At 42.4% G+C, this 27,088-nt stretch overlaps 1 protein-coding gene across 1 annotated transcript in view; it reads right to left on the bottom strand.

Annotated features, from left to right (window-relative positions):
- Positions 1-415: 415 nt before the first annotated feature.
- The window catches only part of LOC311043954 (protein unc-13 homolog B-like), a gene marked incomplete at its 3' end in the record, with an annotated part of 110,162 nt that continues 83,489 nt past the window's right edge, over positions 416-27,088 (bottom strand). The window contains exons 11-13 of the mRNA XM_084055377.1: positions 944-993; positions 661-736; positions 416-430 (exon numbers count right to left, since the gene is read on the bottom strand). Of these exons, the coding sequence (XP_083911503.1) occupies positions 416-430; positions 661-736; positions 944-993 (141 nt within the window). The remainder of the gene's footprint in view (positions 431-660; positions 737-943; positions 994-27,088) is intronic.

The raw sequence follows: 27,088 nt of genomic DNA, 5'->3' as shown, positions 1-27,088 counted from the left end.
TTTGTGTGAATACATTTCCTGACTGACATGCTATGGTCAAGTATTCAATTCATTAGCATCAAAACAGTTTCATACAAATGCATCCATTTAATCATGACCTCCTCACTATTTATCTATTCTCCACTTTGGCACCTAACTACTCCTACATACTTAAACCTAGAAACTCAAACTGCAAAATAATTCAACTTACTGTGGAATCGCATGCTTGTTCATGTCATTTTTAAATGTTTTATAGTTTTTGAAATATTGAAATGTAAACACCCAACAAAGTCTATGGGAAAGTCAATATTATTTCAACTGAAATCCCCTTTTTCTTTAACTTGTTTGCAATCCTGTTACTTCAGCATGCTTTAACTTACATACTCCATTTAAACTTGAAAAGGTTGAGGTATATTTTTTGATTTTCCAATACACACTATAACGGTGTTTGCTAGAAGGGAGAGAGAAGGACACAGGAGGAATGACCGCATGTTCGCAAAGTCACTGCAGCCACAATTTTTACACTACAGATAGGCCTATGTTTTTTACATCACCGCGTTCGCACGGCTCTGCTCTTCCATTTAATCCAAAGATCTAAGCTGTTTGATGTATACATTTTAGGAGTCACGTTATTAGGTCAACGTTAAAGTCAGACGGTAGGGAAGAAGGAAAGATTCTTACCAGCTCACTGACAAGAGGAATTGGCCTCCTCTTGCGGAGGTCAGGCATGCTGTCGATACCGAATGGTGTGGCTGCCCTGTACACACACACACACACACACACACACACGCACGGACAGACGCACATTTCAACAGTAAAAAAAATGAATATACAGTACACACGTAAACACACAGGCACACACAGACATGCATTCATGCGCACACACATTCGCACGCACGCACGCACGCACGCACACACGCACACACACACACACACACACACACACACACACACAGTTACTAACCCTGGCTTGGTCCAAGGGTGTCTGCTGGGGTCACCATCTTGATCTCGGCTCTGAAATACCAGACACTTTTTAGCCACTAATTTGATTGACCGGCTATGTTGAATTCATACTGGATCATGCAAACACAACAGTACAATACAGTACAGTAAAGTAAAGGACAGGACAGGACAGGACAGGACAGGACACAGTGAGAAGAACAAAGAGAGGAGAACATTGGACTGGAATGAGGTTGGCTGAGTTTCAGTAATGCATGCCAAACAGGGACTATACCAATCACTCTCACAGGTCTATCGCACACCAGAGCGTTGTAAATTGTATATCATGTCGTGTTAATAAACCTCTGCTTGTTCACCAAATTAACCCTGACATGTAGAGCGAGTACAGACCCCTCGGGGACTCCGGTCAACAAAGTTTATAGGGTTTAAGTGGTAAACAGCACCTCTTCTATCTGAAAACCACAAAGCACAATATGACCGAGGCAGTAGCAGACAACAACAGTATCATCAATATTTTTTGATCAATATTGTGTACTAATCAATACTCTCCTATTGCAGTGTAGTATTTATTTCTAGTAAAAGTGTCAAAATTCACTTTACTGTGATCCTGATATGCAGTAAAACTTTAATACGACATACATATTCTTTATGGGCACCATTTGCTAGGGAAAAAAGTATGGAAAATATTGTCATGCTAGGGCTTGGCCCTCATTCTGTAGGTAAAAGACATTTTAAACAGCTCAACTGGCTTCTAGTGGAAGGGAGCTATGGTCACTGTCTAGGATGACAATGGTTCATGGTGATAAGAATTTTAAACTGACATTTCCATGTCAGTGAAGCCTTGTATAGCCAAAACTGTTACTTAAAAAAAGAAGAAGAAAAAAACAAGAACCTATGTTTGTATTATTTAGACACAAGTTCTTTCTAATACTTTTCATTGGCTAAATATTTGTGTCACTACAGTGTGGCACTGTAGTGACACAGTTAGTATGACAAAGTAAGGCATTCATTTACGGGAAAAACAAAAGGTTGAAATATGGAGATACTAAGTTTGTAATGTGGGTCTTTATAAATTCAAAAGTCTTGCTGGTAAGGGATCTTTTATAGACAGGTGCATCCCAATGGAACAGCTTGGATACAGCAATTAGGCATAATGTACATTACCTAGCAATTGGAGAATGTAACAGAGTCTTGGCTGATGGATACGGTCACTATGTGAGCTAAGACCTTTTTTATTATTTTATACAATCAAAAATTGTTGTATTTATTTAGTTTGTTATGTAAAATTATTTATTTTTTATAGCCATGACTGCCACACACATGGGTTGCCACCTTGTTTGGTTGGATGGAAACGGAAATAAGCCCCGAATTTCATTGTACTTAATCCTTGATTGTTTCTAACCAAAGTGTTTATGCGATCTAAATAAACGGAACCAAAAATAAACAGAACAACGCGATCAAGCGGTAATCAGGCATTTTCTGGCATGTACACACAGACAACCACCATCAAGGCCATCACCAGAACGAACGGCTCAGTAGTAACAATGTTATTATTATTATTATTCACACGAGTTGCCAACAGAGGAGAAGTAACAAACAAGTTAACCTGGTCTTCATCTCGGCTTCCGTCTGAAAGGGGCGCACCAGAGAGAGAGAGACAGGAGAGACATGAGACACACATTGTCATCAGGCGGGTTGACTCATCACAAGAAATAACAAGCGCTGTCAGAGATAATTCATTGCTTATGAAGGCATGGTAATGGTGAGAGCAGTGCCGCCGTGGAGCTTCCAGATCGATGGAGGTCTGAGGTCATGAATGTTTCATTAACTCATTTAGACCGGGGAACAATCTGTGTCATTTTTAGATTTATTTGGCTATTTTAAAAAAATCGTGAAAATGGGTGCAAATCTTTGAATATGTATTTCTTCAAGCGAACATTTGTAAAATATTTAGTTCCAGGGACCCCCAGAAGCAAAGATTTGAGTTAAAAATGTAAAAAAAAACAACATATGTATTCAAAGATTTGCACAAAAAAAAAAAAAAAAATAGCAGATCTACAAGCTCGTAGCGCTATGCACTATGAGCTTGTAGATCTGCTATTTTTGAATAGCCCAAAGTATAAAATAATGGTTATACTGTAGCTAAAAACCTAAACTGACACAGTATGCATTCCCGGTCTTAATGGGTTAACATGAATAATTCATGATGAAAATTACTCTTAATATTTCCTCCTCTTCCTCCTTAATGTCAGGCCCTGATTCCAGCGAGATAATTAATGTCTTCTAATTCAGCAAATGGCCGCGGCAGAAGCCTCCGGTAGCGATACAAAGCTGGTTGAAAGGCAGATGATAGATTGCTCTAAATGGGGTGTAATAAAAGACAATATCGGCAAAGCCCAATCAGTAAATACCCTGGGGGCCTTTATGTATTGTGGATTATATTCAATGCTAAGTACTTAGGTAAAATACTTAAAGAAGACATCTGTGGTCAATACTTACACTAACGTATGTGACATACTGTAATGTACTGCAGATGGGGGAAAGCTTTGATCACAACAAAGGTGCCATGAAAAAAAGAAACATTCTCAAGCAAGCAAATCAAAGTTTTTATGATCACAGAAATAAAAAGGAAAAAATACTTATTAATCTCTACACAAAAAAACTAAATTAGATGAAGTTATTTATTGCCACATGACTATATAATTTATAAAATATATCTTTGCTTTTTGATATATATTAATAAAACATATTAGTGCAGGAGATAACCAAAACAATCGTTCAGTTTGTGATACAAGCATGAAATTTGGTACACATATAGCCAAAGGCATTACAAAAATAATTGGAGATGGAGCCATCGAGAATTTTCAACATGGCGCCCATGGCAGCCATTTTTCAAAATGGACGCCAGAAACAACTCTTTTCATATGACTTAGGGACATACTATGATATTTTAGACATATTTACCATATATTAGTACTTGGTAAATGTCTGTTGGATAATTGAAAAGTTTACATTTAATATTCAAGATGGCCGCCATTTTTTAAGATGGCAGCTATCATTTGTGTGACTGTCTGATATGGATGATCTTGGTGTCTAATGAGTCATTATTTATGATGCAGAAATCAAATTTGAAACATTGGAATTGGCCAGAAGCTTCCTTCTACCTCAAAACTGGATGGACAACTGTTTCTTTCATGATAGCAGCCACATTGGCCAAAATAAAATGTATAATTGCGTGAAAATAGATCTATTATACATTAAAAAAAAATCGTTGAACCAATAAACAAAAAAAAATCCTCATATTTGCAAGAACAGAACCATCCAATGAATGGATAAGTAATAGAGTGGATGTTGAAGCACAGCCAGGGCACACTGGCAACACCACTGCTGTGAAACTCAGCATGGGGTTCAGTGCCAGCTAAATACACTCCTCTTAAAATTGCCTTATTTCCTGTAATAGCGTTTGAAGCTTGGTGCAGCCGGAGAGGAGAAAACATCCCACAATTTCAGTACTGGTCTATTGTTCTTGAGCTGGAGCTTCTCGTGCTAGTATATGTGCGGTCATTGCGAGAGGCATCTTTCTCCATGTACCTTGATGCACTAACAGAACTAGCCCAATGGTTTCATGCAATGGATCATACCCATTATGCAAGATGGATTCCAGTTCACCTGAGAGACATGGCCGAACTGCCAAGGACACACCCGAGCATAGATGAAGCATTCAGAGAAGGCAAGTTCACGGTCCAGAAGACCAATAATGTGTTTTCCTCAATGGCTATTGACCAGGCCCATGAGCAGATGAATGCCTGCATTAAAGGAGATGGTGGTGCTGTTGGCCTCACTGACAACCCTTCTGCACTATTGTGATGGATGGTAGCAGGACCAGAAGTTGCCCGATCCATACAGGAATTTGAGATTGGTTCCAAAAAATCAGATAGCACACGTCACCATGAGCAAACAACAAGTGCTCAGATCTCATTCATCAAAGATGTACGCTCTTTGGTCAGTGCAATGGAACATTTTGGAAATCCATTTGAAGAGGAAAGTAAGGACTTGATTGTTCTCCATTCCAAGGAACTTGCTGGACCTTCTGCAGCTGAGGTAGTCAGAAAGGTAAAGCAGAAAGGAGAGCAACAATTTGAAGCTTTCACTAAAGAACGCCTTGTTGAGAGAACCAAATCATTGGATGACACCATACCAAAAAACAAGCTGCTGGTGTTCGGTACATCAACCAGGAGAGTATCCAAACCGAAACAGAAATTGGTTTCTCTCAAACAGGATCTGGCGCTCTTTTCAAGATTATTCATTGCTTGCCAAACCAGGGATGGAAACTTAGATGAGTTCTTTCGACACGAGAACCAATCATGTCCACCAGCCCTGTCTGATGGGGGAGGTCTCCGACTAGGACTGAAGAGTGATCTGCTTTCATGCCTGGAACAAGTTCACAGTGCATACTCGGACAGTCCAAAGGTTACCTGTACCATTGTAGATGGGGCAGCCATCATCCAGATGCTGAAACCAAGTTCAGTGAAAACCTTCAATGATTATGCCCATGTCATCTTCATTCCATATCTGACCAGAAAATTTGAAAGAGTGTCCAGGCTTGATCTGGTGTGGGACCGCTACTTGTCTGATTCTCTGAAATCTGCTACAAGAGCAAAGCGTGGGACTGGGATCCAGAGACGTGTGGTAGGTGATGCAGCCATTCCCAGGAACTGGCAAAACTTTCTTAGAGTTGACAGCAATAAGACTGAGTTGTTTGCCTTTCTCTCAAATGCTTTGCTCGGATCGTTACTGCAGGAGGACAAGCAGCTTGTCATCACTAGTGACATAGAAGTCCTTAGCAAGCCACCACTCCCAGATAGGCCTTCAATATCTCCTTGTACGCATGAGGAAGCCGATAGTCGCATGTTATTACACGTAGCCCATGCAGCAAGAAATGGCCATCATAAAATCATGATTCAAACAGTTGATACTGATGTTGTGGTGCTAGCTGTGGCAGTGGCTCAGACTCTACAACCAGAAAATGAGCTTTGGTTGGCTTTCGGAACTGGAAAGAGTTTCCGATACTTAGCAGCCCATGAAATTGCAGCAGGGCTAGGGCCTGAGAAAGCATGTGCACTCCCATTGTTCCATGCATTGACGGGTTGTGATACTGTGTCAAGCTTTGTTGGCCACGGGAAAAAGACTGCATGGGCTGTATGGGCTGTGCTTCCTGAGCTTACACATGCTCTGTTGAAAGTTTCCTCAGCCCCAACTGAGATACCTCAAGAGGTAATGGCCACAATTGAGAGGTTTGTTATTCTTCTCTATGACCGAACCAGCACATGTACAGAAATAAATAAGGCAAGGAGGAAGTTGTTTGCAAAGAAGCACAACCCAGAATCAATCCCACCGACCAAGGCTGCCCTGGAAGAGCATGTCAAAAGAGCTGTCCTCCAAGGAAGCCACGTGTGGGGTCAGGTGCTGGTGTCAACACCAGAACTACCTTCACCGTGCAAATGGGGTTGGTCAAAGACATCAGAGGGAGACTATGAGCCCTTCTGGACATGCCTACCAGATGCAGGCAAGTCAAGTCATGTACTTGTCTCTTGTCAATGTAAGAAGGGTTGTGTTGGGAAGTGCAAGTGCAAAAAAGCTCAGTTAGAGTGCACTGCCCTCTGTTTCTGTGAAGGCGAGTGTGAATAGTCTTCCTTGTGAATGGTTAGACCCAAGGTTTGGCCTCACTTATTGTAAGATATAACAAATCAGCTTAGAAATTCTACAGTTATTCAAATTCTGCAGAAAAAATGTATAATTTGACACAGAGATCATCCATATCTAACCAGGCTGGAAAAAATGGCGGCCATTTTGAATTGTTGATGAATTATCCCAAAAATACATTACCAAGCACATGTGGTCAATTAATTCAACACATTTTGTCTACAGTGTCATATTATATCCATCACTCATTAGAAAACAGTTGTTTCTGGCGTCCATTTTGAAAAATGGCTGCCATGGGCGCCATGTTGAAAATTCTCGATGGCTCCATCTCCAATCATTTTTGTAATGCCTTTGGCTATATGTGTACCAAATTTCATGCTTGTATCACAAACTGAACGATTCTTATACATTTTATAGCTAAACAGCTGGACTATATATAATAACATAATATAATAAAAAAAACACGAGCAAAGATGCAAAGTAAAATTTTCATTGCATGTTTTACATGGAATGAATGAGCAATGCTATGACCATAGAGACACAAAAAATTAAAGGAACCAAGAAAAGGGCACAAGAATGAAGCCAAGCTCATCCAAACTGAAAAGCCAACAAAATCCTGAATGAGAATGAGGATGCAGGCGGTGACAAAGAAAGAGACAAAGGCTACCTGGGTGGAGCTCCTCATGGGAGAAGGTGGACATGGTCATGCTGGCCAGGCTGCGCCTGTTCTCCCTCTTCTCCTGGAGGATCTGCTGGAAGCTCCTCTGGCACTTCAGCCTGCGTGCGTCCATGTCGTTCACCTCCGGGGGGCGCTCTGCTGCCTCCCCATCCGCCTTGCCCCCTGGGGACGCAGCAGAGTCCGAGGCTGGTTGCTGCGGCACGACTGCCTGGGATTCGTCCTGCTCCTCTGGCAATGTCGTGGGGTCCTCAGTCAAAAAGCAGGCCGAGAGGGAATCTGCAGTGGTGCACTGCGAAAGTTGGGCAGCAATAGGCAGTGCTACAGAGCCCTCTGTTGGGCTCTGCGTAAGGCCTTCGGGTGGGATAGACGTGGCAGTGCTGTTGGAGGTGGGGTCGAGGAAGATAGGAAGTTCTTCTTGGTATGGAGGGAATTCATCTGAACAGGGAGGTGGTTGACAACTATTTGCAGGCTCCAATGTAAGGCTACTGTTGGATTCATGAAGCAAAGGTTGCACAGGGCAAGGATCGGTCTGGTGTGGAACACAATATTGGTTAAATGCCTCCGTAACCGTTCTGCCATCTACATCTTCTTCAAATGCTTTGTCATGAGGAGCCCCATCGCACTGGGCAAACTCAGATGGTATTGATGTTTCAGATACCTCGAGCTTACGCAACGCTCCCTGCAAGGCAGAGCGGAAATCATGTACAGCTCGGCTTATGCGCTTCACTTTGAAACCGACACTTTCGGCATCAGCGCTGTCGGCATGAGGCAGGATATGTTCTGCCCGTTTAATACTGGGTTCTACATCTTTGATGAAACGAGGATCTGGTTCAGCCAAGGTGGTGCATAAGGACGACTCAGGCCAAGTTACATCTGCACACACTTCATAAGCAGAATAAGTATTTTCGTAACTGCTCATACGACAATCTCTGGTGTAACCGACATCAGTCGGAGGTGCATAACCATATTCTTCAACTTGCCCAACATGGCTATCAACAGAATGGTAACCAGAGGTCTGGGAATAGCAGGAATCACCAGCACTCTCGGTCCCGGTGTGGGAGCTTTCTATGGGGGTGTCTACTGGAACTTTATCTCCGGACTGTTTTTGAGGCCTCCGTCTCCGTGATTGCCACTCCTCCCTGCTGGAGGTGCTGGCAGGGGAGTTGTAGTGTCGTCCCGAGCAAGAGGAAACATAGCTGGAACTCCCGGTGAAACACTGCCCAAACATACTGTATCCTTCTCCAGCCCCGTAGTGATCCCAATTCCCAATTTCTTCACAGCAAGTTGGCCTCTCTCTGTCATCGTCTACCAGACTATCTGGTCCATTATAAGCAACATCCTGTAGCCATGCAGACTCTCCAGTGGCACAATGTGGCAGTCCTTCGCCTCTATGGTGCTTTCTACCATGGCTGGATGATGACCTCTCCAAATCAGACTCAGACTTGGAGCTGTGACCTGAGGACAATGAGCTGGTACTTGGACAGTCTTGACCATCCTGTTGGTCAAGGTAGCCAAAGCTGAGCTTCCTGGCTACAGCGCCTGTTGGTATGTCTGAACTATGGTCGGATGTATCGTCTGCTTCCTCTTGATGGTCCTCTGATTCAGCACTTGGAGTCAGAGCAGGTCCCTCTCTATTTGGCGAGATAAACTCATGGATGCTATGGCGCTCATTACAGGCTGGATGGCAAACACCAAAATCACGCATTTTCAAAGCAGAATCAGGACTGTTCCTCCCTAAACTTCCATAAGCGCTAGAGGGCCTTCTACGGGGAGAGGGCCCATCTCGGCCTCCAGCGGCCCCCTGCCAATTGCCTGCACATGCCCCAGCACTGGCCTTATTACCAGACCGAAGGCCCTCAATCTCCATCAACACGGCATCCACACACGATGATACCTCTTCAACTGAGCCTCGGACAGAGGATAAGTAATCCCTGAGGTCAGAGATCTCCTCCTGTATCTTATTGATTCCCCTCAACTCTTTCAGAATGTGCTCGATGATGGCACTGGACTCCTCCTCGTCTTCCCCCAGGTCTCCTTCTTCATCCTCCTCAAGCAGTGTGCCTGGAAGAGTGCTGTTGAAGTTGTAGTCCAGACAGTCTCCTGCGGAATACGGTCTCTTTGGCCGAGCGCAAGGCGCAGCGAAATCGTGATCTCTTCCGGCTGTCCCTGCAAGCTTAGCACTGCTCCTGACCGGTTCAGTCTGATTGTGGTGCTTCCGTTCAGACGTCGTCCGCATACTCTCGGAAGTCCGTTTCGGATACCCCGGGGACCTGCAGCTCTTTTGCTGCAAGGTGCATGGGATTCTCACACATCGTTCCCTGTTCAGTTCCACCTCCCCCACACAGGGTGGCCCTAAAGCTGCTCCGTTTCCCTTGCCGTTGGTTAATTTTGGAGAGGTTTCTGCTCTGGTGCTAACCTTTGCATGAATGCCCCTACGCCCCGTTTCTTCTTCCTGTGCCTCCCCTTCCTCATTGTCCTCGATACCTGTGTAAGAGAGGTGGGGATCTGGGTCCGGGGGTCCTTGGAGGAGGCGATGGATCTTGCCACGGATGACCAGTGCTACCCTGGGGTTAGGGGCTCTCTTTTTGGGTTGCTGAACTTTTGTCTTAGTGTCTCCCTTTGGGGTAACGCCTGTTCCATGTTGTCCATTAAAGCGATTTCTAGAGAACATCTTCTGACCAGGTGGAAATGGTTCTTAAGTCGCTCTCCACATTGTCAGAGGGAGTTGCATTAAAAGTGGGGTTGAGAACATAGTCCAGTGATAAGCTGTGATGGGCGCTTGATCAGCTTTATTCTGTACATCAGCGCCATTATTCCATGGCTATAAAGAGAAGGTGAAGATTAAACCCTTATTTAAAAACTCATATTTGCCCAGATTAAAAATAAAAATTATATATACTGTAAAGAAATAATATTCATCCATCCCTAATGAGAACAAGAAACCAAGAGAAACTTATTTCAGAACTATACTACTTTGAGAATAAAACATATTCAGAACTACCCTACATTTAGATTAAAAGCAATGAAATCATTCAACTATATGAAAAAACTACAATAAAATAAAGAATATAAAATCAAATCATTATATTTTTCTTGAACACATTTCCTCTCCTCAATCTCCGAACACTTGAATGACAAAATATGGGTAAAATGCCCAATCTGTTAGCTAAGCAGTGTTAACAGCAGTCAGAAACGGGAGCTCAATACTATGCATATTGTGTGACTCAAACAGCAAGTAATTTGATATTAAACTAAGCAAACTAACCATACGCATCAAAATAACTAAAAATAATAATTTGTAATTCTGGCAAAAAGTAGTTACGTGACAAATCAACATTTCCGTGTTTCCGCAGCTATATTAGAAATAAAAGTGTCCGAATGAAGAGAAAAACAATCAGGTGCTCAAATGAGCAAAAAGTAACAAGTAATAAAAGTATTGGTGGTGATCCTGGATCAACGGAAAAACACTCAACAAAAAAGAGATGACAAAGTGTGTAATAAAAAGCCTATCGGCTATTAATTCATGGCTGGTACAGTATACCAACATGTCTTTGGTCTTCAGGTTTTGTGATAATAACATACAAGTCCTTTTTGTGGGATAACAGATAAGGCACCATGAGTATTATGTTGCTCATTCTAGTGCCTGGAAATACCATTTTACATGGTACTGAATATACAGTATGTAGTTTACACTTTTTAGATTAGCAGCTTTTCAGCATTGCACAATGACTGCAAGGTAGAGGGGTGCCATCATGTAACTCTGGATAAGAAATCAAAAATAATTGCTCCATTGATTAGAAATTGATAATTCAAAATATGTTCCTCATTGACTTACATTAGGGTGAAACAACTCTCAAAGTAACTCTTGAAGCACATAAACGAACGCAAACAAAGTTGATTCAGACAATATAGAACATCAACAAACCCAGTACTGTTTTTGTTTTTAATAAAAATGTTAACTTCCTGTTGATTTAGGCATTTTTGTTCGGAGGAAAACCCGGACTGGATCAGCGGATCCGGATGCGGATCTTCAAATAGTAAAATCAACAGGAAGTTGACATTTGTATTTAAAAACAAATAGTGGGTTTGGTGATGTTCTATATTGTCTGAATCAGCTTTGTTTGCGTTCGTTTATGTGCTGTTTCACCGTACAATGTAAGTCAATGAGGAGCATATTTTGAATTATCAATTTCTAATCAATGGAACAATTCTTTTTGATTTCTTGACCACCTTTGGAGTTACATCGGGGACTGTCCATAATTCCGACATCCCATTACTCCGACTACGTGGCTTTGCGTGCGGTTAGGGTTAGGGATAGGGTTAATAATGGTGCGAGTCGGACCAACGCAATATCTGAAAAATGCGCCGTCTGAACAATGTGCGGTCGGAACAATGACACGGCACCGTTACATCATGGCAAGGTAACTACACAACCCACACCTCTACCAAAGTGGTCTTGCCCTTTAAGCTCTCTTTGGGCGCCACAAGGTTTAATGTCACAAATGATTCCATTGTTAGCATAACAACGAGGACAACACTTGAGCGTGTGAACAGGCGAATAGCTTTCCCTCAGCCAAAGTCCGTCTGTAAACAATCCTCTCGTATGACTGGCTGAGCAGCATAGTGTGTGCCACAAATGGACACAGAACATCACTTGAATCACTTGCGTGTGTGTGTGCGTGCGTGCGTGCGTGCGTGTGTGTATATGTGTGGGCATGGCTTCAGGCTCTGCTCTCCCTGGTTACATCACCTCTGCTCCACCGCCTACACAACTGCAAATGATCAGCTCGTCACACACCTGCGGTTCATCAGCCAATCAGCCTTGCTGTGTTTTAACCCTGCGGCTTCCCATACACGCCTCCCCAGATCAAAGTACTGCCATGTCAGTCACGCTCACGGCCACTTAGTTCAGTCTGAGCATTCTCCGACTGTCTTGCCATCACCAACTGGTTTCTCCTGATAAACTAGTGTTCATTCTCTGCTTCCTGTCTCTTCTCTGTTCGCCTGCCTGGCTGGATGTTCGGTCGGAGGATCAGACCCTTCCTCACCAAGCCGATATCTGGGCTGACAGTTGGCGATAGTAATATCGCCCAACCCTAGTGCAGACAGCCCAGCACATCGTCGGAGGCGAGCTTCCCTCCCTCGAGGGAATATATCGTCACTGTCAGGCAGAAACCCCTTATCTCCATATTCTAACTTTTTGTGGGTTTTTTTGTAAATGAATGCCCTACTTGATCATACCACAGCATCACACAAAAGCATCAAAAGTAGTAGATCCGCGAGCTTGTTGGTTTGAATTTGAATCCTGAAAAGTAACAATTTTGGAAAATATGAGGTTTCCACCTGACACTTGGACACACATTACTGGGCAGGCCGGCAGGCGAACCAACGACGTTCCTATAACCAGACGGCAGACGCCCTCTCTACCCACTAAGCTACGGCTGCCCATAGATGCAACATGATACTGTGATTTTATACACCTGCTGCCTTTTATTATGCTCTATATTTTCCCCAACTGCATAAGCAGCATTTATGCCTTCCATAATGCCATTTATCATTGCTACATTAAATGCACCTTGTAACATGCACCTTATGTACTGTATACTGGACTGTGTGTATATTGTTTTGACTGTGCCTTCCTGTTATTTTGGTTTTGTGTTCCTCTTCTCTCTATTCTATCTTTCCCTAGTCTAACACTTCCTGTAACTGCAATGTTGAGAGCTCCATTCTTTTACACCTGTAATCGTGTGATGATGTGACAATACAGCTGATTCTGATTCTGAGTATGATACAAAGTCGCAAGGCTGGATCAAACCCAGCATAAAACCTCTTGCATCCACATCACTCATGAAGATTGAATAATAAATACATGTAGATAAATAACTGTGGACAGCTATTGCTGGCAACATGCTTCTCACTGTTGTAGGAGTGTTTTGTGTCTCGAGGAAGCATGGTGGTGGAGAGCAGCTGGCTGATAGCAGCCTCCAGAGACTCGCCACCCCCATCCAACCCTGCTGATTAGGGGCCTGGAAGGGCCATGGGGGGTCTGGACAGGTGCAAGGGTTTTGCTCTCTCTCTCTCTCTCTCTCTCTCTCTCTCTCTCTCTCTCTCTCTCTCTCTCTCTCTCTCTCTCTCTCTCTCTCTCTCTCTCTCTCTCTCTCTCTCTCTCTCTCTCTCTCTCTCTCTCTCTCTCTCTCTCTCTCTCTCTCTCTCTCTCTCTCTCTCTCTCTCTCTCTCTCTCTCTCTCTCTCTCTCTCTCTCTCTCTCACCCATTCACAGTCAAAGCACTTATTATCACTACAAAGACCTACAATTTACATACCATTACAAAACACTGCTGCTTTTCTTTGTTTAGTTTATACAAAATGTCATCTCTGTCTTTCCTCTGTCGACTTCTCCTTTGTGTTCGTCTCTCTTTATGCGTGCGAAACATGCTGAATACAAATATTTGATGTTATGCGTGCCCCTGTTATTATGGTTGACTAAAACGAATAAAATAAAAAGCAAATGTGAGAAAAATGTCCTTACTTCAACCCGTTTCATATGTAATACAAACCTAGTATGTCTGTCTGCCTGTGAGCAGCTAATCTCCGGCACCGTCGGACCTATCGGCGTGAAACTTTGCCCCAGTAGGCCAGCATTTTCAAATCGGCCTCATGGTAGTGCTATAACAGCCTCACCTTTTGTTTTTATTTTATTTTATTTATTTCAACTACAAACCATAGTATGGAAACATCTAGAATATAAAATGATTCTACAATATTCTAACAAGTAGAGTGGAATTGTGTTTTGCCATCCTCACATGTACACTCACTCTCATAGCCCATGTGCCCGCACATACACATGCACACAGGCCTAAGTCATGGCCAGGTGGGTCGATATGGATGTCACCTTCATTAGACTAATTCTCTCACACACTTTAATTGATTGTCTCCGCCAGGCCGTAAGGCATGGCGAGAGAGTATGTTTTACCCTCCGTCCGTGTGTCCGTCCGTCCGTCCGTGTGTCCGTCCGTGTGTTACCACCAAATCTCCGGCACCGTTGGCCCGGTCGCTGCGAAACTATGCACACACACTCCCTGGATGCCAATTCAGAACCTCTGCCTCAAATTTTTCACATGGGCCTGTTATAGCGCCACCAGGAGGCCGATTTGTGCAAAACCCATTTTTTCACATTATTCCTACAGTTTTTAACCAAACGTCATGCAAATCGGTACACAGTATCTCTATAGTCATGTGATCAACCCTGATCTGTCCGATTTCCCATATTCCATCCTTATTGGTTAAGGTTGCCAACCAAAGTTTGCAGGATTGGTCCGTTTTGAACAAACTGCCTCAAACCATGAACGCAGCGTGCGATTTCCGTGAAATTTCACACGCACATTCCCACTAGGCCGAGGAAGAAATGCCACCCTTTTCACATTGGCCTGTTATAGCGCCACCAGCAGGTCTAATTTAGCAAAACACATTTTTGGAACAAAATGCTTCAAATCATGAATGCAGTGTCCGATTGCCGTGAACGACCTAAGAATAAATGGCACCCTTTTCACATTGGCCTATTATAGCGCCACCAGGAGGCCACAATAACGTATCTGACCTGGCGGAGACCTGTGCTCCGAGGAGCACTTTATCTAGTTTATCATCGCTTCGCTGCCTGTCATTTTTCAATCACACACCACAAATCATACTTAGATACAGTACATACACACACCTCACGGAAAGACAGAGAGAATTCCATCTATCAACACACACACACACACACACACACACACACACACACACACACACACACACACACACACACACACACACACACACACACACACACACACACACACACACACACACACACACACACACACACACACACACACAGGAAGTACCAGCCAACATCTGCTGGAGTGAAAGTCACGATGCATTGTAATTTAGCTAAATTGAGACAATAATGACATGCCCAAAATAGGGTCTCCAGGTTGCAGGTGGTTAAACTGGTACAATTATCTTATACATTTAATTGGCGGCCCCACTTTGAAAACGTGTGAGCTAGGTGGTCTGACTCGACTGACTGCAGCAGTGCCGTTTCTGGCAGCATGTCAGCCTTCTGCTTTACAGCTTGAAGGAAAATGCCATCTGAGGTAAAGTGTGTCCACTTAAAAGCTCTTATGGTCACTTGGCTATAAAAGCAGCCAGGACGATTGTCATTCAACAGGGCAGAGCAGGGTGGAGTGTGAGGGAGGAGCGCAGAGGAGTGCAAGGCCACTTTAATCACTTCTCCCCAAACGCAATTCAATAAGCAGTGGTTAATTGCATAAAAGTAGCAATACCACAATGTAGAAATACGCCGTTACAATAAAAGGCCTGAATACACTATTCGAGTTGAGTAAAAGTACAAGAGTATCGGCACCAACGTAAAAGTACTAGTACTTGAAGTCTTTCAAAATGTAAAATTTCTTGCACGTTGGGAGCTTGTAAATCAGCTATTTTTATTCTAATAGCAGTGGGCAAAACGGGAGGTGGGGTTGCACTTGAAAATGACTATAATTTAATAGCGGTTCAAACATTAAGTAATATCTCTCTCAAATGCTAGGAGACCTTTTTTGGTGACACGTTTTGTTGGAGTAGCCTATTGAGGTGTGTTGCTGAGGGCGTGAATTGCCCACTTGCCCACTCCAGTCATCTTTTGTTAAGCAAGGAGCGATTAATCACTGTCTTAACAGATATTTGCATGCAGTTTGTGATGCTCCAAAGACATGTTTGGAAGTGTTGTTGGAGGAAGGTGACTTGCTGCCCGAGTGCCTGTCCATCTATCGTTAAGCAGAGACGTCGGGTTATTATTATAATTTCTCGGTCCGTCTTTCAGCAGCGGGGCAAGGGCTCAAGTGGGTGAGCAGCTGCCCAGCGATGGCTACTTATCTGTCTAAATAGCTAAAGTATAAAATAGGGTAGGGGTTTATAGCAATAATCCAAATCTGTAAAGTTACTTACTGTAGTAACTAAACCTGTCCAATAATTGTAGTGGAGTAAAAAGTATAGTATTTGCCTACTGAGATGTAGTGGAGTAGAAGTTTATACAAAAAAGTAAACACCCAATTAAGTAAAAGTACCTCAAAATAATGTACTTAAAGGAGTAGTTCACCCCAAAAAATACTTATTTTCTATTATACACCACATGAAGCCTTGAATTCATAGAGATTTTTTAGTTTTTGTCGCATTCCTAAGCCAATAATTTGATGACTGTCATCGGGCAGTAGGTCAGGAAACTCTGGAGACTCCGGCAGTCATAAAATCATTGGCTTAGGAATGCGACAAAAACAAAAAAATGTCCATGAATTCAAGGCTTCATGGGGTGTGTAATTGATAGAAAATAAAAAAAAATTGGGGTGAACTACTCCTTTAAGGACATGTCCTTAAAAGAGTAGTTCACCCAAAAAACAGTACTGTAACAGTACTGTAAATGTACTCGGTTACTTTCCACCACTGCCTTCTTTTCCCCTCCCTCTCTCCTTTCTCCAGTCCCCTCCTGGGCGTCAGAGCGTCCGTTCTGTGAACTACTACATTTGGCCAGCGGCCAGCGGCTGTCCAAACGCCAATGACGCAGGGCTTTGTGAAGCTAATTAACTTAGCCGTCTCTCTTGCTATCCCAGAGATGTCAGAGAAAATGATACAGTTTGTCCCAGACTCCTGTTCAGGAGCATGTCATTACATAGTCTCGCACCACGGCGCGGTGTGAGCTTATAGATCGGCTATTTGTTGGCAAATAGCTTTTGTGTAGAGGGGGGAAAAAGGAGGGGATCAAGCGTAGACCCCTTGCGCAACCTGATCAATTAAGTACTGTATATAGGATTTAAGTGGTTCAAGAATAACTTAAAGGGATAGTTCACACATTTGTGTACGAACCAATCAGCGGCTGCTAGGGGCGGGATCATCCAATCACCTGCCAAGTAGCTTGAAAAAATGAAACGCCGTCTTGCATCGATTCTGCTACCGGAGTCTCAGATGGAAGTAGGCTGTGAAACAAAATGTGTGTCGCAACCTTCTTCCATTTGGCAGAGTCAGGTTATCTTCCGCCCTGTTTAATTGGAAAGGCTGCTTCTCATCACTGCTGATTAATAGGCCTGCGAGTCAATATGTCACAAATGTAAGCCACGACATACCCGTTTGACATGGGAACAAATATTTCCATTGGAAAACAATAGTAGTCAGTAGACATGCAGTACACTTATAGAGAATATGATGCAATCCTTGTTACATAACAATCCTTTACAATGCTTCAGATGTGCACAGCAGAATCTGCTGGAAATTACTTGAGTCATTATTGACAGAGACAAAAGATGAAGGCAGCCAAGAAGGCTCAGCCTGGCTCAGCACAGAGTTTTGTGTGGCTCTTAAGCCATCAAGATCGGGAAAGTCATTTTAGATTTTAACCATTATTTTTTACTTTGGCTATTTAAAAAAAAATCATGAACATTTATGCAAATCTTTGAAAATATATATATTTTAAAGCAAACATTTGTAAGTCAAATCTTTACTTCTGGGGGGTCCCTGGAACTAAATATTTTGAGATGGGGGTCCGCGGCCAAATACATTGGGGCTCCCTGACATGACAAAGTTTGAGAACCACTGACATTAGAGCAACGTAAGTGTTTCAGAAAACTGTTAGGATTTAGAAGACATTTGTAGAATGGGCCTCAGGTCTTAATGTGTTAACGGCATAGCACAGATGGTAAATGGTACATTATCTGCATTTCTGTAAATGGTCTGCAGTTCTACAGCGCCTTTCTCCAAAGCACTTTACAGCGTTCGTTATGTTCACCCACTCGCACGCATTCGCACAATGGTGGAGGCATCCACGCTCATCAGGAGTTTAACAACTTAAAAACTTAAACTCTTCCTGAAATGTCATAATAGGCGAGAGGGTTTAAGTGGTTACGTGTCTTGCTCAAGGGCACTTCAACACGAAACCAAGAGGAGCTGGGGCTCGAATGTTACGGTTCCCACAGATAGTGCACATAAAGCTTGTTGCAGCTTATTTTGACGATCAGAGTAAACTTTCATGCCCTTTAACTTTGAATCCTGTTCCTGAAATGATGTTTGTGCTTTGATTCCAATCATTCCACACTCACTGTTAGTGCATTCTGTGCTGACATTGTTAAGCCATTAAGACCGGGAACGCATCTGTGTCATTTTTAGATTTCTTTGGCTATTCAAAAATAGCAGATACTGTACAAGCTCATGCCGTGCTATGAGCTTGTAGATCTGCTATTTCTGCATAAAGAAAATTGTGAAATGTGTGGTCTGCGGACAAATACATTTTGGGTGGTCCTTGACATGAAAAAGAACCACTGATATTAGCAACATACGTTTTTCAGATAGGATTTAGACATTAGAATCCCCAGAAGCAAAGATTTGAGTTACAAATGTTCGGTTTAAAATATATATATATTCAAAGATTTGCAAAAAATGTAAAAAAAAAATGCAGATCTACAAGCTCAAGAGCTTATATCTGCTGTTTTTGAATAGCCAAAGAAATCTGACAATGACACAGATGCGTTCCCGGTCTTAATGGGCTAATCGACTATTAGCCATTGAGAATGCCTTTCAAAGATAACACACTCATGTACTGTAAGTGGTTGTACTAGCCTATGAAACATTACCGGGATGTGCTCTACTTTAGAGACAGCAAAACAAACAGGTCTAGGTCAGTGGTTCTCAAATCTGAATATATGTGGTGCCAGGGACTCCCATACAAGATGTTAAAATGTTTCAAAAAATATTAATGTTCCTAATTTTTGTTCAAGTTTTTTTTGAAAATAGGCGCTATATTAGATGCTATAATAACACATTTAGCTTGGGAACCCCTGGAACCCCCTCAAGGACCCTGGGGGTCCCCACACCCCACTTTCAGAGCCACTGGTCTAGGTCATCTCTTTTCCTATTATCTTCTACTGTCAATGTTCTTCTCTGTGTATATTTGTCCTTTTTTTTACATCTAAATTAACCTTTACTTAAAAGGTTAAATACATGTATTTATTTTAACCTTTACTTAAAAGGTTAAATAAATGTATTGCCAGTGTTGCACACAAAACAATAGCCGACATACAGTACTGTACACTCACAATGCGTCGCATGCCATACATTGTGATCTTGTATATTGGCTATTATCAGTGTGTGACACCACATGCAACATGAAGCCCTTAACTCTGGTCCTGCTGTTTGTTCAGTCCCCCTCGCCCCTCTCTCTCTCTATCTCTCCCCCCTTTCTTGTCCTTTATTAATCCATTAAGCCCGGGAACACAGATCTGTGTCATTTTAAGATTTATTTGGCTATTACAAAATAGCAGATATACAAAATGTGTGCAAATCTTTGAATGTATATGATTTAAAGCAAACATTTTTAACTCTGATCTGTGCTTCTGGGGGTCCCTGGAACAACATATTTTGAGATGGGGGTCCGCGGCCAAATACATATCATTCTGGGGGGTCCTTGACATGGAAAAGTTGGAGCACCACTGATATAGTAACATACTGTTAGGATTTTGAGCTTGTAGATCCGCTATTTTTGAATAGCCAAAGAAATCTAGAATGACACAGATGCGTTCCCGGATTGAAAGGGTTAAACAGAGTTGTCCCTCCTATAACTCCTATACCTTCCCACAGTATATCATACTGTCGTCCCGGTTATCTGTGCCTGCTTCAGTGCACCCAGCCTGATCTATCACCTGTCACAACTCAACTGTTCTCTCTCCATGACTCCAAGTCACACGTTCTCAGAACATGAGTGTCTCGCTCTAGGTCACTTTGACACGAAGCCAAAAAGGAGCCGGAGATTGCATCTTCCCACAGATATAGCACATAAAGCTTTTGACGATCAGAGCAAAATGTCCTATGTCCGAAAACTGTTACTTTTCAGGATTCAAATTCAAAAGTAGCAAAAGTAGCAGATCGACAAGCTCGAAACGTGTCACTTCGCACCGCGTTTCGAGCTTGTAGATCTGCTATTTTTGGATACTTTTGTGAGACGCTGTAGTATGATCAAGTAGGGCGTTAATTTACAAGAAACACTACAAGTTCACAATGCATCGTGATTGATTTCAATCAATCAATGCGACGCATTGTGAGCGTGTCTGCTATTTTCAAAAGATTTGTATACAATGTATACATTTGAAAACTTGTGAAATAGAACATTCTGCATAAGGAGTACTTTTACTTTTGGTAGGCCTACTTTTAAGTATATTTTGATACCGAAACCTTTGTACTTTTTCTCAAGTAAGTTTACTGCGGTATTGATACTTTTACCTAAGTAAAACATTTGAGTACTTTTTCCCACCACTGCATTGTGGCCCCGGCTGCCCTTGAGATTTACGTCGAGCCTCGTTTGGCCCCTCTCCTCCACTTGACTGACGGTGGCTAAATCATTGTGGACTCCAGCCAGATGGCTAACTCATCCAGCAGTAATGCAGACAATGGCACGGGAACGGCCGATAGTTCATCATTCATCGTCTGTCACTCAACGGAGGAACTGCAATGACTTGGCTAGGCTCTCTGCGCACAAACTCGTATAGATGCATTTTGAGAAACCCAGTTTGAAATGTGTTAGGCCAGTGGTTCTCAACCAGTGGTCCGGGGACCACCAGTGGTCCTTGAGGGGGTTCCAGGTGGTCCCCAACTAAATGATGGAGAGTTGGTAACCAAATGGACCGTTATAGATCTTTAACGTCCTTGAGAGCGTAAAATGAAACCATTTGGTTTCATTTTACTCTCTCAAGAGTTAAATTATTGTTAAACATCTGCAATACTTTAATTTACAAGTCAACACAATTAGAGAACGTAGAAGAATTGTTATTTTGAACTTTTAGTGGTACCAACATCAATACAGCATGGAATTGTGGACAAAATCTTATCCAATGATAACAAAAACAAAATATTGTTATATAGTTAAAATATAGTTTTGTGTCTGAGAGGCTAAATCTCAGCAAACGGTGGTCCGTGGCTCAAATGCTGAATAAATAAGGGTCCTTGATATGAAACGGGTTGAAAACCTCTGTGATAGGCCACAGAGAGTTTTTTAACCTGATGAATGCACCTCTTGCTTTAGAGAGTCTGTTCTCTAGGTCTCTCATACAGTACCACCTTCTCTCTTTACAAACTGTGGCTCCGAAATTAATTAACTCCTCTATGTCTTCAACGTCTGGCCCATTGATCTGAATTCTTTCCTGGTTTCATGGTCTTTTGTGTGTTAACCCTCGCCTTGCTTCTTCGTCTATGTGTGTAGTTTTATTCAGCATCTGCTTTTTGGTAGAGGAGAGTAATGCTAAAGGAAAACGTGTCCTGGTTCAGGTCCATTTCTCTTGCTTATTTCGCCATACTGTTACTTACTCCAATATTGGTGATTCGACTTATGTGGCACTAGGGAACTTAATTCCATCAAGGGTAATATGACACGAATACAGCCCTTTAACTTCGTAGACCTGCCAGGATTGCATTTGTATCGGCAGAATCCGCATCGTTGGCATTGGTTTATGTGCTAAAAGTGTGGCCACAACCCAACGTTTACCAATGGGCAACATGGCTTTAAAGCAAGACTCCCAGACACTAGACAGATGTTTCCAACAGTGTGTGGAGATCATATAGTCATATAGGATATAGGTCACAACTCCCATAGAGCTACCATAAACTATCATTACACCTCCCATAGAGATACAGTACCATCAACAATCATAACACCTTCCATAGAGCTACCATCAACTATCATAACGAACAGCATATTTCTGGAAATGAAGTTAATCGAGATCGTAAGAACAAAATGACCTAATTGCAGACAAAACAAATGAACGCATTCGTTTCCGTGCTTAGCGGCACCTCCGTGATTTTCTAACTAGCTTAACATCACAGCAGAGACGACGCAAACAATGTGTGTGATTGGTCAGAAATTCACGGTGCTCGTGATTTATTTTGCTTCATTTCCCCAATCAGATCCAGGTGCCAAAATCACCATTCTAGCACTGTATACAGTGGGCGGGGTCTAACGTTAAGCACACACACACACAGCGGAGCCGCAGCGAGAATAAAACAATTTTATCCTCACAATGTGTTCGCTTTCAGCTAGTCGGAATTTCACATATTTTTATGCCCGTTTAAGGATAGAACACCAGGATAAAGTTACTTACTTGAGTTACTCCTACATACTCATGTTAAAATTCAAAGAAAATGTAAGAATTAAATCAAATTAAAATGAAAACCTCCAAAATGTTTGAATATAAAGAAAAGATTAGGATGGAAAAATCCACAGTGTGTGTGTGGGGTGTGTGCGCGCGTGTGTGTGCGTGTGTGTGTGTGTGTGTGTGTGTGTGTGTGTGTGTGTGTGTGTGTGTGTGTGTGTGTGTGTGTGTGTGTGTGTGTGTGTGTGTGTGTGTGTGTGTGTGTGTGTGTGTGTGTGTGTGCATGCGTGTGCGTGTGAGTGTTCGATAAAGTAACCACACACTGATGAACTGATTACAGAACGGAAGAGGGGAAACGTACGTACGACTGTTCTAGCTCTCTACGCGCACACAGTCACTGATGAGAGGAGAGGAAATGTGTTCTGCCTTAAGGCTGCTTCAAGTCACAAGCTACTCTGTTTTATGTTAAAACCGCATGTCAGACGACTGCGGACTAATCAGGATCTGCAGTCGATGTCAGGATATTGTGAACATGTCCTCTCAGATTACATCCACAGATGACAAGGTGGAAACTTACCTCGCACGCCAAGGTCGCAAAATCAGAGCAAAGTTTGACACGGTCATCCACACAATCCTCATACCGACCGACGGGGAGAAAGGTTTAGCATGATTTAGCAAAAAAATGATTCAGCAGTCATTTTGCAAAGAGACGGAACCGGCACGGGAAGCCAATTAACATCCTTCAGAAAAAGGAAAAGAAAAATACATCTGTCAACAGACTAGAAAGTAAAGTTCTTTGGTCCTCTTCTTGTTTTCTAATCGGTGTGAGTATCTCCACCCGGCTGGGACTTTCTTACATGACCCATTGTGTCCTCCTTCCCAGCTAACACACCCACAGAGCAGATTCCACCTGTTCCTCTATCTCTCTCTTTTGCTTCCTCTCTATCCATCATCCTGTCTTTCTTCCTTTTCACTTTCAAAACGGTCTCTCTCTCTCCCTCTCCAACTCTGGATGGCTCTCTCCTTCCTTTCACATCTGAAGACAGCTTGTTGCACGGCAAACAAGCGCTCCGCTTCTGAGCTCGCTCGCTCTCTCTCTCTCTCTCTCTCTCTCTCTCTCTCTCTCTCTCTCTCTCTCTCTCTCTCTCTCTCTCTCTCTCTCTCTCTCTCTCTCTCTCTCTCTCTCTCTCTCTCTCTCTCTCTCTCTCTCTCTCTCTCTCTCTCTCTCTCTCTCTCTCTCTCTCTCTCTCTCTCTCTCTCTCTCTCTCTCTCTCTCTCTCTCTCTCTCTCTCTCTCTCTCTCTCTCTCTCGGCGCACGCCCTCCCTCGTCCTCTCTCTCATTTCCTTTCAGTCCTCAGGCAGGTCACAGACATAACACCTTAAACAGTCATGCAACACGCACTCAGCGCAGAGAAACGTTTGATGGGAAGTGCGTTAAGTAAACCGGCTGACAACACTATTTATCATGTGCACACAGGGTGAGAAACACACAGTAACATCATCGTCCCTCCTCTCTGCCGCTGGAGGCAGGTGAGTGTTTCACTGAGATCCAGGGAGGGAGTAATGATAACAGTGAATGTATCACTCACTACGTTGCACTTTCGCACATGCTGCATGCTGGTGGTGAAATGAGAGTGCCGTGAGATGCAGTGTATCCTCATGTTATCATAGTGCCAGCTTTAATTTGAGTTGATCAGACATGTATTTGGAATTTTAATAAATCCATTCAGACCTATAATAGACAATTGCGTGTGATAAAAGGGACATTCTGGCCAAATTGGACCTTAAAGACGGGGTGCCGTGATTTTCAGTGATCCCCCCCCCCCCCACTAAAACATAATCATCAGGTATTATGGTTATACTAGGAGGAAGATTTTTTTCAAAAAAGTGTACAGAAACTGTTAAAACTATGTTTTTATGTGGACACGCCTCCAGTTCATTAAGTATGCTGCAGATTCGGATTCAAATGGCTATTGATCCCAAAAAGGGCAATTCATTTTGCAGCTTACCCAGTCCATGTACACGACTCAAGGCTCAAAGTAAAGTACGGTACAGTAGTTTATCCCATTAAGACCTGGAACGCATCTGTGTCACTTTAGATTTCTTTGGCTATTTTTGAAAAATCTTGAATTTTCTTATTTTGTATTTTTTTTTTTAAATGGTTAGGATTTAGAAAAAAAAAAAAAGAATCGCCTCAGGTTTTAATGGGCTATGTCAAAGGCAACAGATCAACATACATACAGGAGGACAACAAAAGGAAACATGAGCCGCAGTAAATAAATCAAGTAAAAGAAAATGTAACACCATAAAATAAAACATTTTGTTATAGTTCATATAAATGGCTACAGTCTGCGTTTGATAGCCCGATAGCGGAAGGAACGGAGGACTTAGCGTAGCGGTTTGCTCTCCTAAGGGGCACATTAGAACCCTGGCCTGAGGGAATTACAGTGAATTCACTGGACACAACATGCTCGCGTTGGCTAATAATTGCTTTTGCTTTGTAGGCCACCTGTTTCTCCCAAAGGGAGCACAAGTCTCTTTGCTGGGCTCCAATTATATTAGCGCAGACTTTCACAACACCATTAAGCTATTCTTGTGCTTCACAGAAAACCCACTAAACCAGTGAATGCATGAAAAAAAGCTCGAAGACAGATCTATGGAGGTGCCAGTGGTGGAAAAAGTACTCAAATATTTTACTTAAAAGTATCAATACCTGCAATGTAGAAGTACTCTGTTACAAGTAAAAGTCCGGAATTCAAAATGTACTTGAGTAAAAGTACAAAAATCGCGGGCAAAATGGGTATGGGCGCTGATGACGCGGAGGAGAAGACACGCCCCAGCGCCCACTTTTTTTCCCCGTCTCTCTCTACTCAGACCTCCCGTCACTGTCCAGGGTGCTGAAGAGGACGCACAGCATATAGGCCTGTATCAACTCACGACCTTCCTTCGCTATCCATGGTGCTGAAACGGAGGCATAGCATAGGCCTGTATCAGAGGGAAGCTGCCAAGTCACGGTCCTTGGGTTAATTGGGGTGTTAATACAACACACGTCGTTTTTTTCAATCTGCTGCAGCCCGCGACTGCTATAGCTTTTAACGACTATTATGGACATTCTCAAACGGCTGTCCTTCAGACTGTTAGCCTGCTTATTTTCCATCTTATCTGGTCTCTGCAGTAATGCGCGTTTTACATTTTCTGTTTAGTGTTCCATTTGTATTTGATTTGATTCATGATTGATTGCGTTCTTTTTCTACCATTTTGTGATTTATTATATTGTGTTGTTTTATGTTTCTAACCATAATGTTGATTTATTTCTGTCGTCAAGAGGCCTTGCCTTTTGCCAGGCCATGATTGTAAATTTGAATCTGTTCTTAGTGTGTTTTTTGCCTGGTTCAATAAAGGTTAAATTAATTGGCTGTGTATCATTGTATTTGCATTTGACACTATTAAAATCCCTTGTGTCCGTATTGAATTGTATCCAAGTGGCGTGTGCACACTCTTGTTGACATGATGTTAAGCTTGTCTAAGCACAACATTGATAAATCGCTCAGGCTATTTATCAATTTTGCTCTTTGGAAAGCAGTCTTTAGTTGATATATTTTCAAACACATCAAACACGGTCCCAAAATACCTATATGTGTGTTGACAATTCAAATGTCATCGCCATATGTAATTCTGCCTTATGGTTTATTATTACACTGCCTGATATCAATTATATTGTTGGGTAAATTAGACAATGAATTCGAAATTTCAAATCATTGGACAAATGAAAATGATAATAAATCAATGGTCCTTGGATTGGACTTGATGTGTCATGGGCAGTGGTGTAAAGTAACTAAGTACATGTACTTAAGTACTGTACTTAAGTACAATTTTGAGGTATTTGTACTTTACTGGAGTATTTCCGTTTTTCCAATACTTTTACTTCTACTCCACAACATCTCGGATCTACAATTATTTGAAAACTTTGGTTACTAGTTACTTTGTAGATTTTGATTATTATTACGAAACATACATTAACCACTTCAGCCCGATATACATTTCGGCCATTTGAAAATAGCCGATCTACAAGCTCACAATGCGTCGCGATGCGACGCATTGTGAGCTTGTAGATCTGCTATTTTATAAGATTTTTGAATACATTTGAAAAGTTGTGAAATGGGGCATTCTGTACCTTCTACTTTTGGTACTTTAAGTACATTTTGATACCAATACTTTTGCACTTTTACTCAAGTAAATTTAGAATTCCAGACTTGTACTTGTAACAGAGTATTTCTACATTGCAGTATTGATACTTTTACTTAAAGAACGAATAAAGAACGTGATTACTTTTTCCACCACTGGTCAGGGGCCTTTCTCATGCACCTGCCCACCGTATTCCTGTGGGTTTCCTCTGGGCACAACGTGCACATAAATGAATAAAGTTCTTCAAACAAGTGAATTATGTATTCCACTCGATGACTCATCAAGCTTAGGCGCTCTACTCCAAACTCTCCATCCTTTGTTTTCTCTCCCTTTCCCTGATTCCCATGTGATTTCTTCCATCTCTGCATTGGCTTTTCTATGTGGTACATACACACACGTCTCTTGTGTCCTGCTAGGTCCATTCA

The sequence above is a fragment of the Gymnoscopelus microlampas genome (genome assembly GCF_963454915.1).
Source record: "Gymnoscopelus microlampas genome assembly, chromosome: 4".
Taxonomy (NCBI): Eukaryota; Metazoa; Chordata; class Actinopteri; order Myctophiformes; family Myctophidae; genus Gymnoscopelus; species Gymnoscopelus microlampas.
The sequence above is the reverse complement of the archived record's forward strand: the minus strand, read 5'-3'. Positions and strand labels throughout refer to the sequence as shown.